The sequence below is a fragment of the Lonchura striata genome, chromosome 8, assembly GCF_050655825.1.
Source record: "Lonchura striata isolate lonStrDom1 chromosome 8, ASM5065582v1, whole genome shotgun sequence".
NCBI classification, from domain to species: Eukaryota; Metazoa; Chordata; class Aves; order Passeriformes; family Estrildidae; genus Lonchura; species Lonchura striata.
The window spans coordinates 9,740,990-9,757,028 of record NC_140710.1 but is presented as its reverse complement, the minus strand read 5'-3'; the positions used below and the strand labels follow the sequence as shown (position 1 = coordinate 9,757,028).

Below are 16,039 nucleotides of genomic sequence, written 5' to 3'. Positions count from 1 at the left end.
CAGAGGCTTTCCTATGACGGAAATGTATGAGTTAAAATGGCTAATTTTTCAGTGGATGGTAGACTGGTAATACAAACTATCCAGTTCCTTAAGTGCATGTCTACAAAATCTGAAGGGCAGACTAAAAAAGAATCTTTTATTTATTGCAGTCTGAGACTTAAGCAATTTTCCATTTTCAGAAATGGAGAGGGATAGACAATTTGGAATAACCCCACAAAGGATCAAAAGCTGCCCTGTAGATGGGACGAATAAAGAAAAAAGTATCTTTAGTTAGTCAATTATAGCTCAGATCCACTGTGCTTAGCAGAGTTCACAAAAAATAAGGGTTAACTTATTTTAGCTGCTGTTAACACAGCTCCTACCCCTTTTACAAGGGGAGGGCTGCTTATTGCATACAGAATGCCAAAATGTCTCGTTGTGAACCTGGCAAGAAGTCTACATGAGATATCACTCCACAAAAGGAAGAGTTTGCATTGCAATGCTCTCAGTGTCCTGCCAGTTAGGGGCAGAAAGGATTCCCATGAGGATTACAGCAGCACAAAGTGTCTGAGAAAGTGTCTTCAATGGAGCTTCCCACAATAGCAGCATAAAGAGCAAAAGCCTTTTAAAGGCTATTTTTAATGTCACACCTATCCATCCTATCTTTGACAGCAGTGGCAGAAGTTCTAAAGGCTGAGCTGTTATCACGGCAGACTCCCACCTCCCACCAATGTTATAAACACAACCACTCACCTCTGTGCGAGGGAGATAGTCTGGGTCTGCCTGTATTCTTGCTATAATCTCACACAGAATTATGCCATAGGAGAACACATCTGCCTGAGAGAGAAAAAAATTAATAGACACATGGTTCAGCTATGAATGCTCAGTGTCTTTATCTGCTACTGAGTTTCTCCTTACACCAAACGGCTATCATGAAACAACTGAACAACACCATAACCTCAAACACTGAGCAACTGCATTAAAGCTAACCTTTTCCACATGAAGAAACCGATGCTCACAGGAAGCATTCTTGTTGTACAAATAGCAATGATCAATTTAAAATTCTTTCAAGAAAAAAAACCCCACCAAACCACTCTTAATTCAGCAATGCAAAAATTAAAAAAAAAAATTAGATCCTTCCTTGCACGAAGAATAGTGAAGCTCCACTTGATGTCCTACACATGGGAATAATTAAAAACATAGCCAAAACATGATGTGCCAATATATCACTGTGGTTAGAAAAACAGGTTAGGAATAGATGATTCACAGCCTAGCCAGAACATTAATGCTATTTTTAAGAAAAATTATGTTTTCCTCTTCTCAGTTCAGTACCTCTGGAGAAAACTGTCTTCCCAAAGCTTGAGATACCTAGCAGCACTGTATCAAGTTTAATTTCCATGACGTTTAGTAATCACTTATCTGACTACCCCTGGAGCTGCACAGTTCCTCAGATTTCCACCCACCTGAATTTTTCAGGTAATAAAATTTAAGAAAACACAGAACACAAGTCTACAGGGCAGAAGCATGAATCCTTCATACCTTATCAGGCTTGTTTCATGTCATGCTTCATGCTGATGAGTTATGACATCTGCTTCCTCTTTAACCCTTCTCATGGTAGGGTCAATGAAGAATGTGGCATCAAATATTTGGGTACTTTATTATTAATTTAGGTCAATTAAGCTCTTTTAAAAGCTTTGAAATGGTAATTATTACATTCACTACTGAGACAGTTACTGGTTTTCTGCAAGTTAAAAGTACCACCAATTAAACAGAGTATTGACTACTAGATATGGAGAGGTACAGGATGTGGGCTTTATCTCATAAAAGCTGCACTGGCAGAGCTGAAGTAATGAAGACAAAATCCTGTGTAAAGCAGAGACTGATTGAAAACACCACTTCTAAAACCCAGTGTGACCTGATCCTCCTCTGAAAGAGACACTTCCCAATGACAAACAGGAAAACTTCGAAAAACCTTTGGAGAACATTTTGTCTTATCAAGGTATCTCACCTTAAGACATGCTGGTTTCTTTTTTAAATTTATACACACATACATACACAGATGTAGATCTATATATATACACACACAGCATTGTGCAAGTTTACATACAGACCTTTTACTTCTACCCAGATTTCACTAGTGTACAGTTAGGGAAGCAACTTTGCTACACTTCTCAGACTTGGTTAAATTAAATTGTGTTAGGTCAATAAAACATTACTATATATCAGTATATGGGGTGTTTCAGAATGGAAATAGCATAACAGAACAATCATAAAGCCAATTCTATTTGCTTATAAGATTAAACACTATGAAATACAAATATTAGCTATTTAATTCCCACTCTCCCTTAATCTGAATGATCTACTGAGTATGGGAGCATCACATGTGAAAATAACAATAGTTTTAATATTATGGGAATTCTAAATCTTGCATACTGCTACAGAAGAAAAATATTTGACAACTAACTGCATTTGTATCATGTACCTACCTTTTCATTGTAGGGCTCATCTCTAAGAACTTCTGGTGCCATCCAGAAGGGTGAACCCACAACTGGTAACTTCTCACTATACAGATGTGGGATAGATAGGGATGGGAGGTGGTGGGAGAAAAGGAAGAACCATTAATTAAATGCTCAAGCATTACTACTAACTTTCCCAATCAATTACTCATATTTTCAGTTTAAAGTGCACAGCCACTTTAAAAGAATGTTTTATTTTAAGGTCACAGCAGTTCAATAGTTTTTATTGCCTAACCCTTGACAGGGTTGGTTCCTTCATCTACACATAAAATTAAAAAAAGAAACCATAAAGGTTTGTAGACATTGGTTTTGGGCTAGATGCCAAGTTCTCCATTCATCCAGAAAGACATGCAGGTATCCAGCCATAGATGTATATGCAGCTCTGAATTAAGTCAAACTTATTTATTATTATAATTATAAAGATTTTAGAACTGTATTTAAAAAAACTAAAAATCACAATTTACAAATCCTTACTACGGAAAAATTAAAAGTACTCAGAATAGACTCAATTTGAAAAACTTGCAGTTTCCATAAAGCTAAATACTGGGGCCTTAATAAAGGCTCTAGCCTGTCACCCAGCTGATCTTGAGGGAATACCCATTTAAAAAAGAAAAGGCCTCTGAAGGCCTCAAAGTAGCATGGCTTGTTACCAGCAAACTGGAAAGAACAAAGCTGCTTTTGAAAATGGAGGTAGAACTAGATAAAAACAAAATAGTGGCTAATAGAGCTAATATAACAAATCTATTATGTTGCTGGCTTTAGTCTCAAGCTATCTTAACTATAATCTCAGTTTTAAGGGCATCTCAAATCTGAGTATTAAGGACAACTTAAGGCACCTGTAGTGTCTTCCTGATTTTGTCATGGGTTCATCTGAATACAGCTGAAGCTTTTAGCACCTGAGTGCTCCACAGAAGCTACAAGACAGACACTGGCTGTACTTATCAGTAGTTTGTAAATTAAGATGTTCATTTTGTTAAGCTTTTAGATCCAATATTTCACCAATATTAATGCAGACCTTCAGATCTCTCAATGTATGGTTTTAGGATATGTGCATTTAAAAACTGTGCAGAGCTGAGATCAACTTTTATTGTTTCCTCTGCAGTCAGTAGTGCTGGAAGGCTTTTATTTATTTCACGCAGAAGCACACACTGGAGAAAATCTGACAGCATTTCACAGTCAGAATACTCTGCAATACACAAGTCAATATACAGAGAACAATTAAATCCTTGTCCTTGATCTCTCTAATGGAGGGATGACAAAAGGACTATTTTCAATTGTAACGCTAGCTTGTGACAGTCCCCTGTGCATTCCTCAAATGAATTAAGATTATCATTTCATCCTAGGGAGAAGAAAATTGTAAGCTACAGTTAGACAGTAATTTAATAATTAATTTGATTTTACTCTGTTATAAACGTTAAAAACTAACACAGAGGTTAAATAAGAATAATCCTGTAATGACAATGTATATTTTTTATGAAGCTAAAGTTGCTTGAAATCAACAAATGACATTTATTACAAAATCATCCCAATCAAGAATGCTGGACAGTATGTTTTTTATTATTGTGTTTGCTTTGTGTTTTGGGTTTTTTTAAACCCAAAATTCCCAGTACCACCTTAAAAGATCTACCAAAAAGCTTGAGCAAATCAAGCTTTAGTGCTTGGAACATTTTTGAAGAATAAATGTCACCACTAAATATCAAAATGGACAGAAATTAAGGCAGGAACATTTTGGCTATCCAACCTGCAGTTCCAGACTGAAGATTGAGGGTACTTTTTGAAAATTCTGTACCAGAGTGCAATAACAGTCTCAGGAATCTGGCTCACTAGAGCTTCTGACCTTGTGTTACAACTCTCACTCCATTTACATTAGCTCACATACCTGTGATCAGGAATTTTCTCTGCTAAACCAAAGTCTCCAACTATTGCTGAGTATCCATTCTCATCATGTTTGATTAAGCAGTTCTGGAAAAAAAAAAAACAAAACAAAAAGCAAACAGAGGAGTTATTATCTGGGCATGAAACCTCTGTAACATTCCAGATTAAAAATAAAACAAGAACTACAAATATAGTTTGGAAGATATTAATCTATGAGAAGCTTTTGTCTGAGAGCAACAACCCTTTTTCCCCACCCTCCCCCTGCACAATCACATGTCTGTCAAATTTAAGATGCTACAAACAGCCTTCCACTTAGCTAATAATCCACTTTAAAACTTGCTGAGAAGGCAGGCAGCCACAGGCAGCACATACCCCACAAGGTTTTAACAAGAATTAAGATTATTTAGCTCCCTTATGCTCAAATATGCATTACATGCTGTTCACTATGACACCTTACATTTTCTCTTTACAATTTGCCGGTACCTGACCAGAATACAAGATCAGAGCAGACTCCAAATGTCTCTATATGTTTGGTTGCATTAACTACAGAAAAGGAACTTGCTGCTTTGCAGTAAACTTCCATCAGAAAATATAAGATGTGACCAAGTTATATGTGCTTTTACAGTCTCAAAATTCTTTATTTTACATTACATCGTAAGACATTATTTAAGAGAAAAGTAATAGAGAAGTGCTGTCAGTCTTTTCCTTTCAGATGTGCCCTCCAGTGTCGGGATGGAGGGCAACTTAAGGACACACACAGATAATTGTGCTCTAACAGCATCACATCACACACAGGGTATTATCGATTCCTTTTTGTTATTTATTTACAACTCCGAGAAATATGCTCTGAGCATTCCAGTACCACATCTTTTCCCATTTCACCAAATGAATCGATAGCTGATTCCCTGCATTTTGTTCTGTCCGGCAATAGATGGAACAAGGGAGAGAATTCATTCCTTTCCCACATGTTGTTCTGCATCCTCCTGCGGGCAGTACAATAGCAGTGACAGGCAGCAAACCCACTGGACTCCTACCGAGTGGTACCCTGCATTAATTAGCTAAACAGCAGGAAACACTTTCTGCCTTTATTGTGCCTAGATATACAAAAGCCCCTCGCTGACCTCAGAGCATTAGCTTGTCTGTATAATGCAACTACTAAGAAAAGTGAATCCCTTGTCTAAAAGATCAAGTTCAGGTCATCACTGTTTACATTATTGAGAGACGATTGTGGCTTAGGCCATGAAGTGAGTTTTCTTCCTGCCAATTAAAAGGTTAAGCGAGCCACTCCTGCAGTCGTGTAAAGAAAATGCATGCCAGCCTCTTGAAACACATACCAGGCTCCTGAGATGCAAAGGTTTATTTGTTTAGCATGACTCAAGTATAATAACTACAGTTAGTTTGGGGATTCATAAACATGTACCACTTTAAACCAACTGTGCTTGCCCAAAGAGCAGCAAAGCTTCTCAGTTGCAGGCTTTGTTATCTTTTATCAAAGAGTGCATTCATTCAGCTTGCCTCTCTTTAAACATTTGGTCACAGTAAGTGGACTTAAAACTGAGAAGGATAAAACTACTGAAAAATCTTACTCAAACGATTCAGACAAGTGGAATTTCATTGTGTATCACACAGAAACAAGTCCATGAGGACACCAAAGATTTTGCAGTGTTCAAGAAGGCTGATACTATTTTATGCAGAAAAAAAATCAGGTTACTTTTCTGCCATAGATTTCTCAGTGACTAAATGATTCTTAATTCAACATTTCTTTAAAAAACCTCTGTAATTCCTAATCACTAGTTTTGAAATGTAGGTTTCTTTCTTGCATTATACCTATAATTATTTAAATTTTATTAATTTTGAGAAGCAAGACTGCAGTACTTCATTTTACCTTCTCAGTTTTATGGATCATTGTTATTCTCCAATAACCCCAGTTCTCCAAAATTTTGAGGAAACATTTACAACCCGACTAAGAACTATTTTCAAGGTAACTAAAAATCTGTCTACTGATCTTAAGATCCACAATAATTTACAAGCCTGCTTGGTTACCAAAAGGAAGCTTAAATGAAACATCATCCTGACAGCAAATATTCCTTCAGCTTCTTACCAGCATCTAATCTCATCCCTTTAGACAGTGATATATCAACTGAAGCTGAACAATCCTACCCCCACCAAGCCCCAGGCAGTCTCAGCTTTCAGGTGCAGCACTGAACTATTATACAAGTAGGTTATTCCTAGATAAATCATACATTAAATCAATGCTGCCTGACAGCTCTGAGCCTCTTCCCAATGAGCAGGATTTGCCTGCAGCAGAGCCAGGCTCCCTTTCAGTGCAAGCATTTGGAGAGAGCCAACAGCACAGGCACCCCACTGCTGGGGGATCCACAGGTCCTGCAGGAGAGGCCACTTCCCCAGGAGAAAGCACCAGGGGAAAGTCTTGGCAACATTCATGCTGTAGGGTACTGATGAGCTGCTCTGCTGTGGTGGGCTGCACAAACTATTCTCTCTCATTAGTGGACACTTGTCTTTTGTTTGCACATGAAGCAGTGCTGAGTGTGAATTTAAATTCATTGGGATACATATTCCAATACAAGAGTGACTTTTTAATTCACACTTTTTTATTCATTTAAATCAGCCACAGGCAGGTGACATGTACGATACAATAAAATTCCAGTGTCACTACAAATGCTCACTGTAGTGAAATTAAACTGATTTAATTCATCTGGGGCAAATTTTTACATAGCTAAGCACTGACTTCCTGGAACCCAGAAAGAATGAAAACCCATTGCTAGCAAAATCAGTAGTCAACCCTTTCTACATATACCAGCATGGTCAGATGTCACTTCTCCAGCCTGTACTGTTCATTCAGAGCAAGACTGTGCAGATGGCAAAGCTACATTCTGTGCTGAAATTCTCCAAGCAGTCAAGGAGAACCCTCAGCTCCACTATATTCCTTTTCTCCACACTTCCCACCCTAGTAATGCCATTACACAACATTTTGCCAAACCCACAGCACAGATAATGGAGTTATCAAATTTAAGATGCAATTCATAAATAGGTGACATAACACAGCCCACTGTGGTTCATGTGCACTCAATGAAAGACAAAGAATTCACATTTTAACAACAAGATAAATCAAGATCAGAAAGGGACAAAGTTTTGGTAGAGACTAAAAGGTTGAAAATAGCTTTGAATTTAATCTAGAGGTGGCATCTTAGTAGGAAAAGTGCAGTAGTACAAACTGCACCATTTCTTCTAACAAAGTGATACTTCTCAGTTTCTGTAAAGAAATAGTGTATCAGGTATGTAGGAGTTCCATTAATGGATTTTAGCTCAAAGATGCAAGGGTTCAAACCCCTCACTAGTGCAAAGAGCCACTCAACAACTGCCTATGAAATGAAATGCCAAGCAGCTTCACAACACAAGCTTTGAGAAAGCACTTTTGACTTACTATTGCACTATTTGTATAAGCTGTAAGGCAATAAAACTTGGTGACCTTTTCAGGCTTTCTTTCTGGACCTCTACAGACAGGGATGTTCTTTCCTTTGGCAGCTCACACAGTCAAAGAGGGCAGTATCTAACTTCAGCTGAGTTTCGGAGGGGGTTTTTTCCTCCCAAAATAGGGACCTCATCAGTCCTTCCTGAGGCAGTCTCTTAACAGAAGCAAGGAACTCTGTACATGAGTACGAAAGAGTTAACAGAGCTGTTTATGCAGACAGATGTGAAAGAACATAAAGCCCCCTTTGTGTGTTACAGGAGCTTAACATCTGCTTTGCACAGCATGATCCTACTAAGGCGAATGCAATATTCTACTCCCCCTTTTACATAAACAAAAATGAAAATAGACTCAAGAGTTTCAGAGTTAAAAATAAGTTACTTAGATGAAGAAACATCATAGTTTTATTTTATGATATTACATACAAGTTAAACCCTCAGAGATTTTACTGCACTCCAGAAAACAGAAATGCCACTGCAGTGTCATTTGCAACCTTCTGATGACTGTTACCAAATTAAAATACTTAAAGGCCAATCGAGATGTGTCAGCTGTTCAAAAAGTGCTATCCCCTAGGAGAAGCCCCACTGAGAAATAAATGCATAACAGGAAGTTTACAGTACTAGACACACTTCTGAAACTATTATACTTAAGGGAGAAGTTCCATTTGGTTCCTGAAGTATCAGTACAAGTTTACTATTGAGACTATCATTAGAACTAGCCATCTGCAACCGCTAATTTTTTCAGTGCAAAATATCCAGACAAGAGCTTATTCCAGCACAAAGGGGACCTTCCAACTGTAGCATCAACTATGAGACTCATCAGACAAATGCCTCTTCTCGGCATGGGGTTTATTTTGTTTTAAAAAAGCAAACAGCATACAAGGTAGGAAGGCAGAGCATGTCACTTTCAAGCCCAAAGGCAGTGAATTTATGTTACATCAGATAATCCACAGTAATTGCTTACACGCATGACTCTGTCCCATAGTAACTGAGACTGCTCCTCTCAATGACAGAAGGCTGAGCCATTACACACTGTGAAGTGAAAGCAGATGTTGGCAGGAATGCACACACATACACATGTTTATATATACATGTGTCTGGAGATTGCAATTTCTCCATAGATTTTATCATCAATGGAGCTTACAATGTTCCCCAAAATTGCTCACAACCTACTATTGATTATAAAACCTTGTTTTCACTTACACATAATTCTGCAAAACTAAAAGGCATTTGGAAGTTTGCCTGTTTGTTTTTAATTAAGAGTTTTGGTAGTGGATTTTTAGGGAGGGGGTGTAAACTGTCAAAATATCAGCCTATGGTATCATACCGAATTTGGCATGTTCTCAACTTGAAACATGGTGAGACCTCTTTATAAGATGCTTCTGTTGCCATCTCTGCAAAGAGTAGACTGGGATAGAGTAGAACAGTATATGCTGTGTGAGGAATTTGAGAGCATGACTAAGGTGACAAGACAGAGCATAAACCCAAGCCAGGGACTGGCAGGGACCAAGACCAGGGAATAAGCCAACAAGGCTGGTTGTCAGAACCCATCCATGGCTTCTCTTCCATGTAAATCTTTTCATGACAAGTCAAAAGTGCAGACACCACATTTCTTGGCCTATACAAAGTCCAAGTCACTCTGCCCACACACCTACTCTGTGCAGGCTGCAAATGGCCAGTCTGACCACTTGTACCTTCTGACAAATTCAAGTCAGGCTGTTGCTATCAACTAGGGCAGCTCAGCCTCATCAGCTCCAGCAGCCCAAGCCCAGAGCCCAGGCACTGGGCTGCTCATGACATGGGGAAGCAGCGTCTGTCAGGGCAGCACATCCCTTCTAAGCAGCACTGCCTCTCTTTTTGACAGAAGGCCATTGGGAAGGGCACCAGTGGGATATGAGGGCTGACATGCCCCTGGGCTGTCACATCGACTATAATGACCTACATCTACTCTTCTCTACTGCTCTTCCCTCTGGCCTCCTGCAGTATCAATGCTGTTCTGTTCCTCTCCACATCGTGCAATTAGGGAGTGAGATCACCCTGCTATATAATAATGGCCCAAGACACTTATTTTCCAATCTTAGATTGGCAGGGGACAGGAACTTTCCCTTCTTTAAATTGTTAGGCATCAAATACATTGACACATATAATGCTAAGAGCAAGACAACTCTGTTGCCATAACTGACACTGTAAAATTTATGTAACACACTATCCACTCCAGGAAGCTACAGGAATTAGAGGTTTACCAGAAACAGAAAGGCAGAAGTAAGGGTCTAAATTAATTAAAATTAGTAAAATTCATATTAAAGAGACAGTTTCTAGTGGGGTATTGTCCCAAGTGAAACATGTAAAGCATGGAGATATTCCCGCACAGAAAGTCTCCGTTTCATTCTGTTCACACTTCAGTCAAGGCCAGCAAGTTTCATAGAAAAATACTCCATTCTCCCACCTTGCAAACTCAGTCTGTTCTGACTTTTGCAGATGTCTAAACTCTTGTCTTTGCCTTCATTTTGAATAATAAAGCCATCCCATCAATTAGTGAAGTTTACTGAAGAAAGAAGGACAATACAGAATGGTATTGAATTTATCCTTGCTCAATCCAAGTTCTCGCCCAAGGCAAGGGTCCATCACACTTTCCTTCAGCTTGCTCCACACTGACTATTTACTAGTAAGAATAAAGATAACTCATCCTATCACCAGTACAAACCTGGTAAAGGCCAAGGCATATTCTCAAGTAGTAGCCAAAAGCTGTAGTCTGAGAACTGAAAATTTTGGTGACAGGTTTTTCCCATGATCATTTTCATTGTTTTGCTTTGGAACAAAGTTACTTTTTAAAAACTTAGCCAGCCAGCAATGCAAACATTTGCCTAAAAGGGGAGTAGTTCGCCCAACAGATTTAAGGTTTATTTCATCAATACCTTAATACGCTAATAAAATTCATTAGTTGTTTAAGGTGAGTGTTTAAGGTCAGGTATTTAATCTATTTCCTTTCCAAACAGAACAAGGAAAGTGCATACATCACATTAAAAAAAAAAAAAAAACACAACACAAAACCAACCCCAAAATCCTGAAGAAATTTAAAAACACAGACTATAGCTGTCATCAATTAAATTCTGTATTATTCTTAAAGCTGACAGCTTCTGATGTGACCCACACAGATACTATAACTTTAGTGCTAAGAACCATCCAGATATAGCATAACTGCTAGTGAATTCTTAGGGTTTGATTTGTTGTTCATTTGTTTTTGAATAACCTTAACTACTTCCCGTGGCCTCTGATGAGTTTGCTCTTCCTGGGACATCCTGCATCCCTCCCAGTGGGTGCAGCTTTTCAAACAATTGGCATTCAACAATAGATAACACTGAGGCATTGGCAGGGCAGCTCCAGAGAATGACATACAGTTATGTAAAGCTTGGAACAAAGGCATTCACAGGGAGCCCAGGAACTGGATTTTCATATGACTGACCATCACAGTTACATTTGTAATAACAAATGCTGCAGGCACTCAGCTCTCCTTAGTTACTTTGGTTCCTTGCAGTAACTCTACTCTTAAATGCACTAAAGTACATCCTGAAAAAAGAAAGGGGAACACCAAGCTGTCTTTTCAGATATTTTTATGGATCTCTTACCTGCACACTCCAAGGTGACTGAAATTGAGCTTTCTGAGTGTATCATGTCAAAGTGACATGACTCCCAGTCTGGGCATTTCTCACAAATTTAATATTCATCCTTACAGAATTCAGTGCCTTTCACTTGAAAGAAAGTATTTTCTGACTACACCAAAATACTTCTTTCATCTACCAGCTGATTTTTTTTTTCCCACCTTGACTAAATGCAGATTCTACATCTGTTTAACACTGCACTAAGGAAGCTTTAAAAAGACCCCTAAAACTGAATGAAGGAGTAGTAGTCTCATTGGCAAACACACTCTGTTGTGGTTTTATTTTTAAAAGCTGTTTCTAATCCTAAAAACCTTTTAGACTAAATTTACATTCTTCTGGATGCTTCTGACTGAAGTAATGTGATGAGGCCTTCTCAAGAAGAGTTTTGAAAGACTTTCATGTTGCAGGCCCCCAGTGAGTTTAAACCAGCTCATTAGCACCAGACAACAGGACAGACAGGACAGCAAAGCCCTCAGCACAGGCTGCAATGGGTGGCAAGAGCCAATGTGAACACTGGGACAATCTGCTCACACAGCTTAGTGCTCCTATGTCAATACTTCTAGCTGAGCTTGAATTATCCAGCTACTTCAGCCAACTCAAGTCATGCAACTTGTCACCAAAGCAACTAGAAAGAATAAATCTATGTCCACTGAATACTCTGCCACTGATATTATTCTGGGGAAAAAAAAAATCAAAATTTGGAAATTTTAGGCAAACTATATTGATCTTACTGACTTTAAAAATGAAAGAAAGATAAACCAGAATTTACACTGCACTTAAGGCAGAATTAGTAATGAAAGGTCACTCTTCCTACAGATTTGTGAAATACACAGGGAAACAAAAACCACAAGGAGATTTTGAAGTGCATTTGTAATAATCCCCTCAGTTTGGGTTCTTTATATGATTAACCTGTTCCAAATGTTAGATTATTGTGCTTAATTATCCAGGGATTTAAATACTTTACTGAACCGGAATTCAGAACTAGAAAAACTCTGCAGCTGCTTTATGAGAAATACTAATCTGAACTCATTTAAGGGATGATCTTCCTTCATGATAACAATTTCTCTAGTTTCCATATGAACTACAAACATATTTTGAGGAAAGTTTTCATTCTATAGACAGCATTTCAATTTGTTTCTCAAAATGTCTTAGATCACACCTCATACAATAGCAATTCTCTGCATGGAATGGAAAAAGGGAGAAAACCCAACAATCAGTTGCAGCACCTACATTAGGAAGTTCCCTTAATTTTATAAACAGTACCTTGGATGTAAGGTCTCGGTGGAAAATGCCTTTATAGTGAAGATAACTTATTCCCATAGCAATGTCATATGCCAGTTTCACCCTCACTGTCCAGGGTAGATGCTGGTTGCCATCTAGTAGCTGTTCCAGGTTACCACAATTGATGTACTGAAAAGATAAAGCAACATTTGTAATTAATTATTTAACTTAATATTTTGTCAGGAAGGTAAAATTCATCACTACAACAAGTGACTTCAGCTCAATTACACATTAAAACCTTTTTTCCACATGGGCTTGGCAGGCACAAAGTTTGCAAATTAAGAGAAGCTGAAAATGTCTCCCTTCACCACCTGTACCAATGCCCTTATGTTAAAGATGCAACAGCCACCAGTGTATTAACTCTACAGTATTTAAACAGACCCTTCAGAAACACCTACAATATCAGATCACCTTCTTATTACAGTTGGAGGAAAATTAGGGCAAAAACAATGCAGAGTTGACTTTCATATAGAATTAATCAACAAAGGCAGAGCTAAGTATCCAAGTGTAGGTCATGGAGCCTGATCAAGTTCCCAGTTTCCTTAAACTGAGACAGCATCAAAGAAAAAATATTACAATGTGCTGCTGTAAGTTCTATTTTTTTCACTGGTGTATCTACGAGTTCTAATTAGCAATATGATTCCCACTGTGTTCAGTACTACATCAACCCCATCAAATGGTTGCCCTCACAAAAAGGAAAGCACAATAAGTAAAAGATAAATGCTACAAGAGACAGTGAAACAAAGCATCACCTAAATGATACTAAGTAATATAGCCCAGGTTAAGACAAGGCTTATGCTTTATGTATAGACCCTTTATACCACACCAGCAGCTACGTAGTGTTTAAGCAGCTTCTTGTTACACTCCCAGCCTCAGTCCCCCACCAGGGACCAGGCAAAGAGTAGCTCGCTCCAGAAGGAAAACCTGGCAGCAATGCAGTGACTTCTGGCAAGGAAACACAAGTGAAGCAGTCAGAACAATTTGCTCCCAAGCCTGGTCCACGCATGTATCCCTGTGCCAGACTGCACCAACTTAACTTCTTTGTGCCACGCAGGTCTCCAACTCTTTCTCAAATGATTTTCCCATGTCATTCATTCGGACAAAACATATGGCAGCATTCTCATGTTAAAAAAAAAACCTTCATTGCTGCTCTTGCTGTTTCAGAAACTTGGGACCTGCTTGTATTTTGTTGCTCTTCCTTGTGTCTTGGAGCTTGGGACACCAGGCAAACGTGAGCCGTAGACCCTGCAGTGTGGATGGATGTAGCTGATCTCCCGAGGCTGTGCTCCAGCAAGGAAAGAACACACACAAGTTGGATTCTACTGGTAAGTCTGGGGGTCACAGGTCACCTCCTCAACAGTCTGCAAGAAACAGCTTCTTCTTTACAGCTTGGGTCCACCCACTGCTGATCTCACCAGCAAATTCTGAAAACCCTTCCAGCAGATACACAGGTTCCACAGGTAACTGTTTGAGGAGGCACAGAGTGATGTTACCTGGCACGGAGCCCATCAGGAGGGTGCCACAAAGCAGCCGGGGCTGCAGTGTGCATCCCTCAGGAGCGGGGCTCATCCCAGCCCATGCACAGCAGTGCATTTCACTGGCAGCCCAGGGCATGACCCCCTTCTCTCCAGAACAATCTGCTCCTTGTGTTGGAGCTCATGTGCCAGGAGATCAGAGCAGCTCTGCAACAGGTCACTCTGAGGCTATGCAATCTCCATCCTTGGAGATTTTCAAGCCCAACTAGAGCTGTAGCCAACCTGGTTCAATGTTATAAACAATGCTGCTTTGAGCTTTTCCAGCTTTGATCTTTCTCGTTTCTTCTATCTGTACCCCTAAGGGAACCAGATGACCTTATAGAACACATAAGAAAAAAAAAAAAAAAAAAAGCAAAAAAACCCCCAAAACCATGCTCAATAAATTTATTTTTTTTTTTAAACATAAGTCGCTATCATGCTTAAGGGAAAAACAGCAGCTAAGATTTCTACAGTAACCTGTTATATATTCCCAGCCTCCTTGAAACAGAGCAACAGCACTTCTCATCCAGCCATGTCCAAATCAGAGCAATACTGAGCAACCTGGAACAGAAAGCTCCAACAAACCTGGCTGAATAACTCAATTATAAAATGACACTTAGCAATTATGCCAAACCATTTCATCTTTCTGACAGGCCAGTAACAGACCATCCATAAAGCACCACCTTACTTGAATTTATCGGAAAGACAATGCAAGGGGGGAGGGAATCCCTGACCTAGCATCCATTTTCTGTTCTCTGAACTGTGCCATTGCATGACACAAATTGCTCCAGAAATGCTAACAAACAAGCAGCCCCTAAGAGTATTGACACACACAATGAAATGGGACAATAACTGGCTCCTATATCAAGCATGCTCTTGCTTTCCTTTTCAATACAGCAGCCTACTGATTTGATCCATTGTTGCCATGTTAGTTAAGTGCATCCAATGTATACATTCCTGCAGCACTCTTCCAGTCAAACAGGCATGCAGGGTCATTCAGCCATCTTAACTGCAAGGACTAGATTCTAGCATGGGCTGACACACACACTGCACACAGCATGCAGGAGCTACAAAAGTAACAGTCAACCCTGCTTCCAGTGTATCTACAAAATCCTACCAGGCCTCCTTGCCACCCTGCAAGTGCACAGCCATCATTTATCAGAGATGTGAGTTTTGCTTTGGCTGTAACTTCTATGCTTATGAAGCACATGAGGCTAACCAGCAAGTGAACAACCGAACTAAGATTTTCCTAGACATCTTTAAGGCTTTAGTTGATCTCAGGTTTTAGCTGGCCAGCAGGTAATATTTGCATGCTGAGATCTGAATTGTTCCTAAGGCAAGCACTGCACAGTGCCCCCTCACTGTCATGTAAGTAATCCAATTCTTCTAGTCATTCAGGCTGATAATGCAAACAGCCAGCCTGATGGCCTATTTTTTTCAGAGGGCTTCAGCAATGCCTTTTCAGGACAGACACAAAACTATGTACATTACTTCCTAATTGCCACTGCAACTGTAAGAGAAAAATACTCATTCTCAACCTCTTACTGGCACAAATCAGCTCTGTGTGGTAAGAATATCCTGAAGGAGAGAAAGTGTACCTCTCCTAAAGAGAACACTGGATTTTATTCTGTCCCTGACACAGTACCGGAACAGTAAGGCTACAGCTCACACATTGTCTCAAAACATTATTCTACTACAACAACAGGCATCACATAAGTCTACAAGC

The 16,039-nt window shown here is 39.3% G+C and overlaps 1 protein-coding gene across 4 annotated transcripts in view; it reads right to left on the bottom strand.

The window, feature by feature from the left end:
• TESK2 (testis associated actin remodelling kinase 2) overlaps nucleotides 1–16,039 on the bottom strand; it is a 75,988-nt gene that overhangs the window by 10,578 nt on the left and 49,371 nt on the right. For all 4 annotated transcript variants that reach the window (XM_021528514.3, XM_085585703.1, XM_021528521.4 and 1 more), the window contains 4 exons: nucleotides 12,782–12,928; nucleotides 4,375–4,457; nucleotides 2,466–2,541; nucleotides 733–816 (listed from right to left, as the gene is read on the bottom strand). In XM_021528514.3, the coding sequence (XP_021384189.2) occupies nucleotides 733–816; nucleotides 2,466–2,541; nucleotides 4,375–4,457; nucleotides 12,782–12,928 (390 nt within the window). The remainder of the gene's footprint in view (nucleotides 1–732; nucleotides 817–2,465; nucleotides 2,542–4,374; nucleotides 4,458–12,781; nucleotides 12,929–16,039) is intronic.